General features: G+C 41.3%; 1 protein-coding gene across 1 annotated transcript in view; it reads right to left on the reverse strand.

The window, feature by feature from the left end:
* The window catches only part of cand2 (cullin-associated and neddylation-dissociated 2 (putative)), a 71,851-nt gene extending 55,688 nt beyond the window's left edge, over positions 1-16,163 (reverse strand). Inside the window, exons 1-2 of the mRNA XM_034165932.1 lie at positions 15,956-16,163; positions 14,386-14,529 (exon numbers count right to left, since the gene is read on the reverse strand). Coding sequence (XP_034021823.1) covers positions 14,386-14,529; positions 15,956-16,023 — 212 coding nt within the window. The 5' untranslated portion in view covers positions 16,024-16,163. The remainder of the gene's footprint in view (positions 1-14,385; positions 14,530-15,955) is intronic.
* Between the last annotated feature and the right edge of the window lie 544 nt (positions 16,164-16,707).

The following is a 16,707-nucleotide window of genomic DNA, read 5'->3' on the forward strand; positions in this document are numbered from 1 at the left end:
AAATTTTGTGGACCTTGGCTGGATTTTGGGCTGCCTCATGGTTTGCTTGCAGCAGTCTAGTACAGATGCAACATAACTCAATCTCCATTTTTGTGCAACATTACTATTTCTAAGGAACAGATCTAGCATAAGGAGAGGGGAGCGATTAGGGTGTGTGGCCACAGAGGTCAATATAAGAACTAGAGTCCGCAGTTGCACTGAGCCATGCCCCGGCAAGGAGGCGTGGTCGCCATTTTGGAAACTTAGCAAATTCAACTGTATTGAAAGTAGGAACTTGTACTGTATTGAAAATAGGAACCAGCACACTTCGTCTCCTGAGGAGTGGACACGAAGTGTGCTGGTTCCTATTTTCAAGAACAAGGGTGATGTGCAGAGCTACAGTAACTACAGAGGCATAAAGTTGATCAGCCACAGCATGAAGTTATGAGAAAGAGTAGTAGAAGTTAGGCTTAGAAAACAGGTGAAGATCTGTGAGCAGCATTATGGTTTCATGCCGAGAAAGAGCACTACACATGCAATGTTTGCTCTGAGAATACTGTTGGAGAAGTACAGAGAAGGCCAGAAAGAGTTACATTGTGTGTTTGTGGACTTAGAAAAAGCTTATGATAGGGTGCCAAGAGAAGAGCTGTGGTATTGTATGAGGAAATCTGGAGTGGCAGAGAAGTATGTTAGGGTAGTGCAGGACATGTACAAGAATAGTGTGACAGCGGTGAGATGCGCAGTCGGAATGACAGACTCATTCAAGGTGGAGGTGGGATTACACCAAGGATCAGCTCTGAGTCCTTTCTTGTTTGCAGTGGTGATGGACAGGTTGACAGATGAGATCAGACAGGAGTCCCCATGGACTATGTGTTTGCAGATGACATTGTGATTTGTAGTGAGAGTAGAGAGCAAGTTGAGTCTAGTCTGGAGAGGTGGAGATATGCTTTGGAGAGAAGGGGAATGAAAGTCAGTAGAAGCAAGACTGAGTACATGGGAGGGAATGGGAGGGAGCCCTGTGGAATAGTGCAGTTACAAGGAGTAGAAGTGGTGAAAGTAGATGAGTTTAAATATGTGGGGTCAACTGTTCAAAGTAACGGAGAGTGTGGTTGAGAGGAGAAGAAGAGATTGCAGGCAGGGTGGAGTGGATGGAGAAAGGTGGCAGGAGTGATTTGTGCCTGAAGAATATCTGCAAGAGTGAAGGGGAAAGTTTACAAGACAGTAGTGAGACCAGCTATGTTGTACGGTTTAGAGACGGTGGCACTAACAAAAAGACAGGAGGCAGAGCTGGAGGTGGCAGAGCTGAAGATGTTGAGATTGTCTTTGGGAGTGACAAGAATGGACAAGATTAAATCAAATCAAATCAATTCAATTTTATTTATATAGCGCCAAATCACAACAAACAGTTGCCCCAAGGCGCTTTATATTGTAAGGCAAGGCCATACAATAATTACGGAAAAACCCCAACGGTCAAAACGACCCCCTGTGAGCAAGCACTTGGCAACAGTGGGAAGGAAAAACTCCCTTTTAACAGGAAGAAACCTCCAGCAGAACCAGGCTCAGGGAGGGGCAGTCTTCTGCTGGGACTGGTTGGGGCTGAGGGAGAGAACCAGGAAAAAGACATGCTGTGGAGGGGAGCAGAGATCAATCACTAATGATTAAATGCAGAGTGGTGCATACAGAGCAAAAAGAGAAAGAAACACTCAGTGCATCATGGGAACCCCCCAGCAGTCTAAGTCTATAGCAGCATAACTAAGGGATGGTTCAGGGTCACCTGGTCCAGCCCTAACTATAAGCTTTAGCAAAAAGAAAAGTTTTAAGCCTAATCTTAAAAGTAGAGAGGGTGTCTGTCTCCCTGATCTGAATTGGGAGCTGGTTCCACAGGAGAGGAGCCTGAAAGCTGAAGGCTCTGCCTCCCATTCTACTCTTACAAACCCTAGGAACTACAAGCAAGCCTGCAGTCTGAGAGCGAAGCGCTCTATTGGGGTGATATGGTACTATGAGGTCCCTAAGATAAGATGGGACCTGATTATTCAAAACCTTATAAGTAAGAAGAAGAATTTTAAATTCTATTCTAGAATTAACATGAAGCCAATGAAGAGAGGCCAATATGGGTGAGATATGCTCTCTCCTTCTAGTCCCTGTTGGCACTCTAGCTGCAGCATTTTGAATTAACTGAAGGCTTTTCAGGGAACTTTTAGGACAACCTGATAATGAATTACAATAGTCCAGCCTAGAGGAAATAAATGCATGAATTAGTTTTTCAACATCACTCTGAGACAAGGCCTTTCTAATTTTAGAGATATTGCGCAAATGCAAAAAAGCAGTCCTACATATTTGTTTAATATGGGCATTGAATGACATATCCTGATCAAAAATGACTCCAAGATTTCTCACAGTATTACTAGAGGTCAGGGTAATGCCATCCAGAGTAAGGATCTGGTTAGACACCATGTTTCTAAAATTTGTGGGGCCAAGTACAATAACTTCAGTTTTATCTGAGTTTAAAAGCAGGAAATTAGAGGTCATCCATGTCTTTATGTCTGTAAGACAATCCTGCAGTTTAGCTAACTGGTGTGTGTCCTCTGGCTTCATGGATAGATAAAGCTGGGTATCATCTGCGTAACAATGAAAATTTAAGCAATGCCGTCTAATAATACTGCCTAAGGGAAGCACGTATAAAGTGAATAAAATTGGTCCTAGCACAGAACCTTGTGGAACTCCATAATTAACCTTAGTCTGTGAAGAAGATTCCCCATTTACATGAACAAATTGTAATCTATTAGATAAATATGATTCAAACCACCGCAGCGCAGTGCCTTTAATACCTATGGCATGCTCTAATCTCTGTAATAAAATTTTATGGTCAACAGTATCAAAAGCAGCACTGAGGTCTAACAGAACAAGCACAGAGATGAGTCCACTGTCTGAGGCCATAAGAAGATCATTTGTAACCTTCACTAATGCTGTTTCTGTACTATGATGAATTCTGAAACCTGACTGAAACTCTTCAAATAGACCATTCCTCTGCAGATGATCAGTTAGCTGTTTTACAACTACCCTTTCAAGAATTTTTGAGAGAAAAGGAAGGTTGGAGATTGGCCTATAATTAGCTAAGATAGCTGGGTCAAGTGATGGCTTTTTAAGTAATGGTTTAATTACTGCCACCTTAAAAGCCTGTGGTACATAGCCAACTAATAAAGATAGATTGATCATATTTAAGATCGAAGCATTAATTAATGGTAGGGCTTCCTTGAGCAGCCTGGTAGGAATGAGGTCTAATAGACATGTTGATGGTTTGGAGGAAGTAACTAATGAAAATAACTCAGACAGAACAATCGGAGAGAAAGAGTCTAACCAAATACCGGCATCACTGAAAGCAGCCAAAGATAACGATACGTCTTTGGGATGGTTATGAGTAATTTTTTCTTTAATAGTTAAAATTTTATTAGCAAAGAAAGTCATGAAGTCATTACTAGTTAAAGTTAAAGGAATACTTGGCTCAATAGAGCCCTGACTCTTTGTCAGCCTGGCTACAGTGCTGAAAAGAAACCTGGGGTTGTTCTTATTTTCTTCAATTAGTGATGAGTAGTAAGATGTCCTAGCTTTACGGAGGGCTTTTTTATAGAGCAACAGACTCTTTTTCCAGGTTAAGTGAAGATCTTCTAAATTAGTGAGACGCCATTTCCTCTCCAACTTACGGGTTATCTGCTTTAAGCTGCAAGTTTGTGAGTTATACCACGGAGTCAGGCACTTCTGATTTAAAGCTCTCTTTTTCAGAGGAGCTACAGCATCCAAAGTTGTCTTCAATGAGGATGTAAAACTATTGACGAGATACTCTATCTCACTTACAGAGTTTAGGTAGCTACTCTGCACTGTGTTGGTATATGGCATTAGAGAACATAAAGAAGGAATCATATCCTTAAACCTAGTTACAGCGCTTTCTGAAAGACTTCTAGTGTAATGAAACTTATTCCCCACTGCTGGGTAGTCCATCAGAGTAAATGTAAATGTTATTAAGAAATGATCAGACAGAAGGGAGTTTTCAGGGAATACTGTTAAGTCTTCAATTTCCATACCATAAGTCAGAACAAGATCTAAGATATGATTAAAGTGGTGGGTGGACTCATTTACATTTTGAGCAAAGCCAACTGAGTCTAATAATAGATTAAATGCAGTGTTGAGGCTGTCATTCTCAGCATCTGTGTGGATGTTAAAATCGTCCACTATAATTATCTTATCTGAGCTAAGCACTAAGTCAGACAAAAGGTCTGAAAATTCACAGAGAAACTCACAGTAACGACCAGGTGGACGATAGATAATAACAAATAAAACTGTTTTTTGGGACTTCCAATTTGGATGGACAAGACTAAGAGTCAAGCTTTCAAATGAATTAAAGCTCTGTCTGGGTTTTTGATTAATTAATAAGCTGGAATGGAAGATTGCTGCTAATCCTCCGCCTCGGCCTGTGCTACGAGCATTCTGGCAGTTAGTGTGACTCGGGGGTGTTGACTCATTTAAACTAACATATTCATCCTGCTGTAACCAGGTTTCTGTAAGGCAGAATAAATCAATATGAACATATTGATTTATGAACATATCAGAGGGACAGGTCCGGTGGGATGGTTTGGAGACAAAGTCAGAGAGGTGAGATTGAGATGGTTTGGACATGTGCAGAGGAGGGACCCAGGGTATATAGGGAGAAGGATGCTGAGGATGGAGCCACCAGGCAGGAGGAGAAGAGGGAGGCCAAAGAGGAGGTTTATGGATGTGCGGAGGGAGGACATGCAGGTGGCTGGTGTGACAGAGGAAGATACAAAGGACAGGGTGAGATGGAAACGATTGATCTGCTGTGGCGACCCCTAACGGGAGCAGCCGAAAGACAAAGAAGAAGAAGAAGCTAATTCAACTGTATCTTCTAAAACGTGCCCCTTGGATCACAGCAAAACAATAGAAACAGTTCTGGATTCAATGTTCATTAAAGGAACGGATGAAAAAGAAATTACTGACATACGTAGTTCATAAACTTAAGGGGGGGGAAAAAATCAACTGATAGTGACCGTTTTGACATGTTTTTGGTTAAAAAAATATTATTTATTGCATTGTTAAGACTTTAACATATATCTGTAATTTGTCATTAATGACTGGGAAATTTCCTTTCAAAATGAAAATAGCAAAAGTGATACCATTGTTCAAATTTCCAATCCAATCCAATCCAGTTTATTTATAGAGCACATTTAAAAACAACAAAGTTGACCAAAGCACTCTACAATGACATAAAATCAATCCATAAATAAATAAATAAATAGACTGGCAACAAAATCATCAACCCTCTAGTCAAAAGCCATAAAAAACAAGTATGTTTTAAGACGAGATTTAAAAACTAGAGGTGACTCCGCCTGCCTGATACAGAGAGGCAGGTCAAATTTGGTGACAAACATGTTTTTTCAAATTATAGGCCAATCTCCCTCTTACTACAATTTTCTAAAATTGTGGAAAAGGTATTTGTAATGAGGTTAAATGATTGTTTTTAAAACTAAACATCATATCCTTAGCAAGCAGCAATATGGTTTTAGAAAGAATCGCACTACTTCATTGGCTGTAATCAATTTCGTCTAACAAATTTCCAATGCGATTGAAAATAAGCAATATACTGTAGGTATTCACTCTTCAGGTACTGTATGGTTTCAGAGGCTCCCTCTTGAACTGCCACCTTATTGTGGTGGGGGAGTTTGCATACCCGGATGATCCTAGGAGCTATGTTGTCAGGGGCTTCGTGACCCTGGTAGGGTCTCCCATGGCAAACAGGTCCGAGGTGACAGGTCTGTCTAAGGGCAGTTCAGAAGCTCCTATGACCAGTAGGATATCAAGGACCGAGATGTCGCCTGGTATGGCGGAGCCGGGGCCCCATCCTGGAGCCAGGCCTGGGGTTGGGGCTCGCGAACGAGCGCCAGGAGGTCGGGCCTTAGCCCACGGGGCCCGGCCGGGCTCAACCCAAAAGACCAACGTGGGCCCGCCCTCCTGTGGGTTCACCACCTGCAGAGGAGGCCATGGGGGTTGGGTGCAGAGAGGACTGGGTGGCAGTCGAAGGCGGGTGGCCCAGCGGCCTGGTCCGTGCTCACAGCCTCTGGCTGTTGGGACGTGGAATGTCACCTCGCTGGGGGGGAGGAGCCTGAGCTTATGTGGGAGGTTGAGAGGTACCAACTAGAGATAGTCGGGCTCACCTCCATGCTTGGAATCTGGTACCCAACTCCTGGTGAGGGGCTGGGTGCTCCACTTCTCTGGCGTTGCCCACGGGGGGAGGCGGTGAGCTGGGGTAGCATTGCTCATTGCTCCCCAGCTCAGTCGCCATGTGTTCCAACACCCCGGTTAACGAGAGGGTCGTGTCCCTACGCCTTCGGGTCGGGGACAGGTCTCTCACTGTTGTCTCTGCCTACGGGCCGAGCAGCAGTGCAGAGTACCCGACCTTCTTGGAGTCCCTGGGAGGAGTACTAGATAGTGCTCCGACTGGGGACTCCATTGTTTTCCTGGGGAACTTCAATGCCCACGTGGGCGGTGACAGTGAGACCTGGAGGGGGGGTGATCAGGAAGCACGACCTTCCTGATCTGAACTCAAGTGGTGTTCAGTTGTTGGACTTCTGTGCTAGCCACAGTTTGTCCATCACGAACACCATGTTCGAGCACAAGGGTGTCCATGAGTGCACGTGGCACCAGGATACCCTGAGCTGGGAGGTCAATGATCAACTTTGTAGTCATATCATCTGACCTTCGGCCACATGTCTCAGACACTCGGGTGAAGAGAGGGGCTGAGCTGTTGACCAATCCCTACAAGGTGGTGAGTTGGATCCGCTGGGAGGGGAGGAAGCTGGTCAGACCTGGCAGGCCCAAACATAGCATGAGGGTCTACTGGGAATGACTGGCGGAACCCTCTGTTGGCAAGGTCGTCAACTCCCACCTCCGGGAGAGCTTCTCCCAGATCCCGGGGGAGGTTGGAGATATGGAGTCTGAGTGGAATATGTTCTCCACCTCCATTGTCGATGTGGCTGCTCGTAGCTGTGGTCGCAAGGTCTCGGCGGCAAACCCCGAACCCGGTAGTGGACGCTGGAGGACGCCGTCAAGCTGAAGAAGGAGCCCTACTTGTCTTTGTTAGTAAGTGGGACCCCAGAGGCAGATGACAGGTACCGGCAGGCCAAGTGTGCTGCAGCCTGTGTGGTCGCAGAGGCAAAAAACTCGGGTCTGGGAGGAGTTCGGGGAGGCCATGGAGGAGGACTATCGGTCGGCCTCGAAGAAATTCTGACAAACCGTCCGACGCCTCAGGAGGCGGAAGCAGCTCTCCGCCAACACTGTCTATAGTGTGGTTGAGGAGCTGTTGACCCTGACTGGGGATGTTGTCGGGCGGTGGAAGGAATACTTCGAGGATCTCCTCAATCCCATCGTCACATCTTCCGAAGAGGAAGCAGAGACTGGGGACTCAGAGGCAGACTCATCAATCACCCAGGCCAAAGTCACCGAGGTGGTCAGAAAGCTCCTTGGTGGCAAGGCTCCTGGGGCGGATGAAATCCGTCTTGAGTACCTTAAGTCTCTGGATGTTGTGGGACTGTCTTGGTTGACACGCCTCTGCAACATCGCATGGCGGTTGGGGACAGTGCCTCTGGATTGGCAAACTGGGGTGGTGGTCCCTCTGTTTAAGAAGGGGGACCGGAGGGTGTGTTCCAACTACAGGGGGATCACACTCCTCAGCCTCCCGGTAAGGTTCTGACCTGGAGAGACTATGTCTCTCAGCTGGCTTGGGAACTCCTCAGGGTTCCCCCGGAGGAGCTGGTGGGAGGTGTGTGTGGATCGGGAGGTCTGGGTGGCTTTGCTTGAGCTGCTGCCCCCACGAACTGACCCCACATGAAGCGGAAGAAAATGGATGGATGCATGGATGGATGGATGGATGGATGGATGGTTGGATTCAGGGGATTGGCACATGACTGAATAGCGAGCTACTTAGACAAAAGGTATCAGTGTGTCCTTGGGCCATTGTTATTTCTTTTGTATATTAATGATATATATTTGGTACATAAGTTGTATTTTATATGCAGATGATACGCCTGCATTTTGTAGTGGGGATCATTTGGGACAGCTCCTGGACAAGATGGAGAACAAATATAAATTTAAACAACGGTTCGATTTAAATACATTATCGCTCCATTTTTGTAAAACTAAGTGTATCATATTTGGGAATAAGTCCAGGAACTTCAGCAAAAATCTATTATTACATGATATTGCTTACATTACATTGCTTATGTTATTGATTATATGGAACAACCTCAACAAAGAAATCAAAGAATCAAGGACGCTTAAATTATTTAAAAAAACGTATTAAACTTGATGTATTTCGTAAGTATGAAACTATGAAATAAGTCAGTGGGCTGTGATAAAGCCAAAAATGTAATCTGTTAATAATGTTTAGAATGTTTGAAGTTTAAAATGTAATCTGTTAGGGATGTAATCTTTTAAATAATGGTTAAAATTATGAAATAAGTCGGTGGCATGTGACAAAGTCATAGAAATGTAATCTGTTAAATTATGTTGATTAATGATGCTTGATACTGCAAGATTGTATTGTAAAAAAGGGGCAGAATATATAAAACTTGTTCTTCCAATCTGCTCCTTTTCATTCAATGGTTTATAATGTTTTGTTATTTCTGCTTTTCTGGGGGTTTTTTTTTCTCTTAAATGAATGAAATAAATATTAAATAAAAAAAATTAAAAAAAAATATTGAAATTGTAACAGATACAAAATTTCTTGGTGTTTATATTGACAATAGATTAAGCTGGAAAACACATTAATTAAGTTAAATCTAAAATGTCAAAAGCCATTGCAATTCTGCATAAAGCCCAGGACCAACATGCATGAACCACTCTATATTATCCATTACTTGTTCGATATATGACATACTGTGTCAAGGTTTGGGGAAATACATATAGAACTAATACTAAACCAGTTTTTCTGTTGCAAAAGAAAGCTATAAGAATTATCAGTAAAAAACCATATCGACACCCAACAAATCCGTTATTTGCTTGTCTGCAAATTTTAAGATTCTGGGACTTGGTTCATTATATTACAATACAGATTATGTATGAAGTCAAAAATAAGCTTTTGCCTCTACATGTCCAGGATCTGATTAAAATGAGGGATTCCATTCTAGTCATGCTCGGCCCTGATCTGGGTTATTGTTTAATTTATTTCCCCTTTCGATGACCCACCTTCTGCCCCAGTTCTGTTTTATTAGTTATTTATCATGTGTTTATTCTCTATTCTATTTTGCCTTGTCACGTTGTTTCTTTGTTACTTTTCATTCTTTAGCCATTGTTCAGTTCCATTCTACAACCCCTGGCAAAAATTATGGAATCACCGGCCTCAGAGGATGTTCATTCAGTTGTTTAATTTTGTAGAAAAAAAGCAGATCACAGACATGACACAAAACTAAAGTCATTTCAAATGGCAACTTTCTGGCTTTAAGAAACACTATAAGAAATCAAGAAAAAAAGATTGTGGCAGTCAGTAACGGTTACTTTTTTAGACCAAGCAGAGGAAAAAAAAAATATGGAATCACTCAATTCTGAGGAACAATTTATGGAATCACCCTGTAAATTTTCATCCCCAAAACTAACACCTGCATCATATCAGATCTGCTCATTAGTCTGCATCTAAAAAGGAGTGAACACACCTTGGAGAGCTGTTGCACCAAGTGGACTGACATGAATCATGAATCATCAATCAATATCAAACTCTTAAAAGAGAGTAAATCATCACGCAATGTTGCAAAAGATGTTGGTTGTTCACAGTCAGCTGTGTCTAAACTCTGGACCAAATACAAACAACATGGGAAGGTTGTTAAAGGCAAACATACTGGTAGACCAAGGAAGACAAAGCGTCAAGACAGAAAACTTAAAGCAATATGTCTCAAAAATCGAAAAATGTACAACAAAATAAATGAGGAACGAATGGGAGGAAACTGGACTCAACGTCTGTGACCGAGCTGTAAGAAACCGCCTAAAGGAAATGGGATTTACATACAGAAAAGCTAAACAAAAGGCATCATTAACACCTAAACAGAAAGAAACAAGGTTACAATGGGCTAAGGAAAAGCAATTGTGGACTGTGGATGACTGGATGAAAGTCATATTCAGTGATGAATCTCGAATCTGCATTGGGCAAGGTGATGATGCTGGAACTTTTGTTTGGTGCCGTTCCAATGAGATTTCTAAAGATGACTGCCTGAAGAGAACATGTAAATTTCCACAGTCATTGATGATATGGGGCTGCATGTCAGGTAAAGGCACTGGGGAGATGGCTGTCATTACATCATCAATAAATGCACAAGTTTATGTTGATATTTTGGACAATTGAAAGGATGTTTGGGGATGATGAAATCATTTTTCAAGATGATAATGCATCTTGCCATAGAGCAAAAACTGCAAAAACATTCCTTGCAAAAAGACACATAGGGTCAATGTCATGGCATAGGGTCAATGTCAATGAGCAGATCTGATGCAGGTGTTAATTTGGGGGATGAAAATTTACAGGGTGATTCCATAATTTTTTCCTCAGAATTGAGTGATTCCATATTTTTTTCCCTCTGCTTAGTCTAAAAAAGTAACTGTTACTGACTGCCACAATCTTTTTTTCTTGATTTGTTATAGTGTTTCTTAAAGTCAGAAAGTTGCCATTTGAAATGACTTTAGTTTTGTGTCATGTGTGTGATCTGCTTTTTTTCTACAAAATTAAACAACTGAATGAACATCCTCTGAGGCCGGTGATTCCATAATTTTTGCCAGGGGTTGTAGTTCTGCCAGATTGTGTTTTCATTGTTTATCATTTAGTTGTCATCTGTTAATTTTTGCCGTTTTCATTTCTGTTTTCTGTTGTTCTTTAATAATGTATGTTACTTTCGTTTTATTATGTAATCTTTGCTTGTTGATTTTGTCATCCGGTTATCTTTATTGTATTCTTCAGTCATTTGTCAGTTCCAGTTTAGTTTTGTCTTTGTGTTTACGTTCTTATTTTTTCCTGATCAGTTCTCATGTTCTTGCCAGGGTCAGTGTGACATTTTATTCTGTCTTCTGTTTAGCCTGGTTCATAATTCCCTGTTTCACTCCATGCCCTGCACCTGCCATTATGTCTTCATCCCTCTCACATCTCTGTTTGTGTTGTCACGTCATGTCACTTCACCAGCTCTGTGCCCTCCTCTCACACTTTGATCCAGTCTGCTTTGTGTTTTCATTTACTCCCACTCTTGCACCAGCTCACGTGTCTTTGCCTATTACATCACTCCACTTTGCGCACTCCCTTCCACACTATCTTGCCCCATCCATACTCTTTGTCCACCAGCCACGCCCCCTTTCTAGATCCTTCTCCTCATGTGCACCTTGTTAACACCTGCTTATTTAATCTCCTCCCAACCACCACACCTTTACCAGTTTGTCATTGCTTCTAGCACACATTCCAGCCTTTTTGTATTCAGTCATGATTTGTCTTGCCATGTGCCAGTATCTTGCTCCGTGTTTCTCGACCGCGCCTTTTGCCTCAGCCCCGATGTCAGGGTTTGCTCATGCCTCCGACCCCTGCCTGGATATGACTGCGTTTTTGCCTTACCCTGTCTGTACCTCTGCTCTGCTGCCTGACAACCTGTGTACCGAACCTCAGCCTGGAATAAACACGTGTAACGTAGGGCACCACTAGGTGTCGCACCCCTCCCCCTGAGTATTTTCCTATAAAAAAGGAAGTAGCAGATTTGCCACGGAGATGCCAGTTTCCTGTGGGGTGGCCAGAGTGTTCGCTGAGCTCACATGTGGGGAAATGTTTGCTTGGACAATTCGGTAAATATGATTTTAACGTGTGCTTTTATGGTGTGATCCAGGTTTTAAATACATTTTGTATGACAGGGTCTTTTATTGTTGAGGAAGACTGGAGGGATGGTGTGAATGTATGACGGTGTGGGAGAACGACGACTCAGGTATGCAGTGTTCTAATATTTTAATGTGTAATTAAAGTTGTAGTTTTACCTGATTGTAATGTCTTTTTTGTTGGTTATTTCAGTTTTAATTTGTACCTCTGCCTGCTGTCTTTTTGTGTTCTTTAAATTTGGTGTTTTGGTTTGAGTTAGTCTGTTCAGGGTAGGACATCTGTTTCACCATGACGTAGTGTTTGTAAGGATGGACTAACTCAGTTTTCTTCATTTTTATTAATTTATTTATTTTTGTTGTTGTTTGTTTCAGATTCTGACCATTTTCGATCTTATTTGCCTGCAGTGTTTTTGGGTTAAAGTGAATCTTAATTGACGTTACTGCGGGTTCACCCGCTCTTGCAGTGTCTTGCTGTCAATTCACATTTTAAATGGATGGTTTCAGATTGGTCAGATCAAGATGAAGTGTAACTTACCATGGGCTTTTCTGTCTATGTGAAGAATAAATATTGTTAAACTTTATTCCGTTTCTATGAACTACCTGTGGTAACACATGACAGCTACTTTTAGTTGGGAGTCTGGGAGTTTGAATTCTGGGTCCACCCTCTCCGAGTGCAGGGCTTCCGCCCGGTCTGACAACTACAATTTGAGAGGAACATTATTATTTGGGAAATTGAAGAGCCGTACTACTGTTAAAAGTCACTGGGGTGACAGGGGTGTTAATATTTGGAATAATTGTCCTGATAATATTAAAATACTTGGTACATTGGTTGGTTTTAAAAGGCTTTACAAAAAGAACATATTTACCCGTTATAGTTTGAATGATTAGGTTTACCATTTTTGTCATTGTTCACTATTACTTGTTTGGTTGTGTTTTGCAATTTCAGTGATTAAGTTAAATTGTTCATGCACTTTCTCTTTCTTTTTTTATATAGTTGTCATGACTATATATATTTATATATGTATACGAGGGTAGGCTGAAAAGTTCTAAGGCTCACCATGAAGGAGTAATGCATTAACTGCATTATAGTGAGCCTTAGAACTTTTCACCCTACCCTCATACATTCTATATTTTTAAATGGTATAAGGGGAGCGTGCTTATAAGCCTTGCTTCTGCCTTCACCCTTTCGGCCACATGGGTTCTCTGTACATTGTACCTTTTATGTTTTGTTATTGTCTTTATTGTTGCTCACCAGTGTGCCGGATAAATAAATTCATTAATTCATAAACAGGTGTATGTTGCATGCTGTGTCTGTCCGAGGACACGGACCATTAACTCTTATATCTAGTTGATATTTTCCCCTGCTAGAGCGATATCTAGTTAAAATACTTGTCATTAGTGATTAAAATTGTTCAACAAGACTGACAATTTTTTATTTTATGCCTTAAATAACCGAGCTGCTGCTCACAGATTATAATGACTTGCGCTCTGCCACTCACAGTCACAGCCTCACATAGAGATGTGCATCCACACCACTGACTTCATGAATGAAACTCGGTCAATAAAGGATAATTGTGTAAAAATATAACATACGACATATATATATATATATATATATATATATATATAGTAATAGACTGAGTCGTACAACGAACACAGGATGTCTCAGCAGCTGATTTATCACAGCTGGAACAGATCAGATCCATGTAATTTCAACACTAATATTTGGGAATGTGTGGGTATCAGAGAAAGTTTAATACTTTCCTTACATAAGTTAATGTAAATTAATTTTACAGGCTCGATATCCAGGTCAGAACGGCATTTTAACACGTATTTTGCTAGCTTTTTCCAAGTGTGTTCAGTCACGTATCCGCATTGAAAATACTTTAACATCTGAGAACTTCGTTAATATTTTGCCCAGTTAGGAGGTGTCACGTCGCTGTCCATGAAGGGACATTCACGTTTAGTAGGCAGCTTTGGGAGTGCAGACTCTAGTTCTCATTATTAACCTCTGTGGGTGTGACTTGGCCCTCCCCCCCATAAAATTCTAATAACCTGTCGCCTTTTTCATGCATTCTGATGCAATCTGAAAACCTAAATTCTGACTCTCCAGTCATCATTTTTAAAACAGTTTTTATTTTAACTTATCATTAACATTATTACATCTTATTATTTAAGTATTTTCAACTTATCATGTCTGTAAAGCTCATACTGGCATTTTTTCCTGAAGCTTTTGTTCAGCTTGTGTTTGCTCTCAATTCCACTTGAAGCATTTCAGTTCAACAGAACTACCAGAGGATGGCGGTACAGGGACTAAAAAGAGGCTCTCCGTCTTGTTGGTCCATTGTAACAGTGCATCAAATCATCAGCTTTAATCTTTTCATTGGCGGCAGAGTTGAGTGCTGCGCTTTCCGATTTTACTTTGTCCTTTTAGAAGCCTTGCAAAACTGTTCTGGAATTTATAACAAACCCAGCATCGTCTCTGGGTTGACATGTTGGCGGTTTGTTTACCATTTGACGGCCAGGTTCTGCACCTCTCCGTTCTTGTCCTCCAGCAGTTTGAGCAGCATGTTGACCACTCGCCTCTCGCTGTCCTCGTCCAGCTTGATACTGTCCTTCTGCAGCTCCAGCATCAGGTCATTTGTGGCCATGAACCTGCACACAAGCACCAGACGCAAAATTAATCAACAGCTAACCACTTAACTAGTACTGTGGATGACGCCGCTACAGTTTTAGCAGAATGTCTGTGTCATTAACAATGTGCCAGATATGCTCACTACTCCTGCACAGGGAACTGAGGGTTTTTTTTTTATAGGCTCCATAAGCACTTAAATTTTTCTGAAAACTGTCACTTTGACAGGTTTACACTGGAGGTACACATAATGTCCATCCTCATTATGGTCTTCATGTTCCACTGCAAGGAAAAGTGAAATGTTTATGAAAATTCTGTGCATAAACTTGCTTTATTTCGAAATTATGTGTGCATCTCTCAGTATGAATAGGAAGAGTTCAAGTAACACTTAACACATATTCACAAAGTTTGAAATTTTTAAAATACACCTCCATTTTCAAAATCCCAACTTTCCTTGTCATTGTTTAGTGATTAATTACTTGCTGTATGTAGACTATAATGTGTCTCAGTGAGTTTAGAGAATGCCAATCTTCAACTACTTTTTCTGGGTAAAAATCAGGACCAATATGATAAAATAGGCTGTCCATGTGTGCATCTGTGGCCTTCTCAGTATGATTACTCAACACCAAATCATCACAGACGCAAGATATTTGGGGTACAAGATCATCTCACAGCACCCCTCACTTGACTCCGGAGGGCATTGACCTTGGACCTTGACTTATTCTTTTGGGTCAAATCAGGGTCAAAAGCATAAAATAGGCTATGCGTGGATGAGTGCCTGGAGGGCCTTTGCCATGCGATTACTTGACAGAAAAATGGTCACAGACCCAAAATATTTTTGGCATGGGCTCATCTCCCAACACTCTTGCAAGAGTTCAGAGGGCACTAACCTTGACCTACTTCTTCTGGGTAAAATCAGGGTGAACACAATAAAACAAAATGCCCATGAATCCATCAGTGTGTGCTTGCATGGCCTTTGCCTTGCAATTACTTGACACCAAATTGTCACAGACTCAAAATATTTTGGACATGAACTCATCTCACATCCCTGTTGAAAGAGTTCAGAGGGCACGGAACCTGACCTACTTCTGGGTCAAAACTGCGTTGAGGCATAATGGGCCTTCTCCACAAAATTACTCAACACTAAATTGTTAAAGATGCAACATATTTTGGATATATGTTTCTCTAACAATCCTCTGCTGAGAGTTCAGGGGTCACTGGTCTTGACCTACTTCTTCTGGGTCAAGTCAGGACAGAGTCAAATAATCCCAGACTGGACAGCGCTAGTTTGGTCCTTAAGGACAGATGTTTGGTTTGAATTCTTTCTTACAACTTTAAACTAGCGTTTTAAGCTTTAACAGCATTGTTTCAAGCCAGATTTATCATGTGTTTCTCTGGGGTAGAAGCTAAAATTAGAACCAGAATAAAAAGTTGAAGAGACTGTTTTACCTTAAGTCTTTGTCGGATGACGTCATTTTGTCCAGCAGGTTGGAAATGTGGAAAGAAACGTTCGACATCGTTGCACTTTAACGGCGGACAAACTGCACTTTTACAGACTTTTCTACGATTAAAAACGTGTAACACATTTAACCGAACAACATGGCGAATCTGGTAGGCAACAAGCGACATATAACTGGTGGAGAACCTGACACTAACTGTGGGTAAAACGATAAAAATAGACATCGGGTTAAATTTAAACGGAACGTGTTTTTAGGGTTATGCCGCCACCGTGTGGATTTACGTGGTCCTGCACGTTATTGCAGTTTTGTTTTAAAAAGTAAAAATCACACACACAAAAAGAGTTAATTTCTGATTAAAAAAAAAAAAAAGTTTAAAAATCCATATTCAAAGAAGTAAAAACCAGTGTTTGACAAAATTAAGTATAAGCAATGTTGAGTTTATACACTTAATCTAATATCACTTAAAACACTAATCTCATCTAGTTGAAACATGTGCATGGAAATACCTATTTTAAAATAAAATGCGGTTCAGCAATAAACAACAAAGGAATATTTTTCTATCAATTGTTTTTTTTCCGTCAAAGCTTTATTTATTTGAAAGCATGTCTGATATTGCGAGTATTGCTTAAAATTTGTTTAAAATTTTAACAAGCTTATGTCACGAGGACAAAAAAATGATCGGACAAACATAAGACTACACGATATTAGAAAAACAAAATAGAAAGTTACATTAATAAGGAA

The sequence above is a fragment of the Thalassophryne amazonica genome, chromosome 3, assembly GCF_902500255.1.
Source record: "Thalassophryne amazonica chromosome 3, fThaAma1.1, whole genome shotgun sequence".
Taxonomy (NCBI): Eukaryota; Metazoa; Chordata; class Actinopteri; order Batrachoidiformes; family Batrachoididae; genus Thalassophryne; species Thalassophryne amazonica.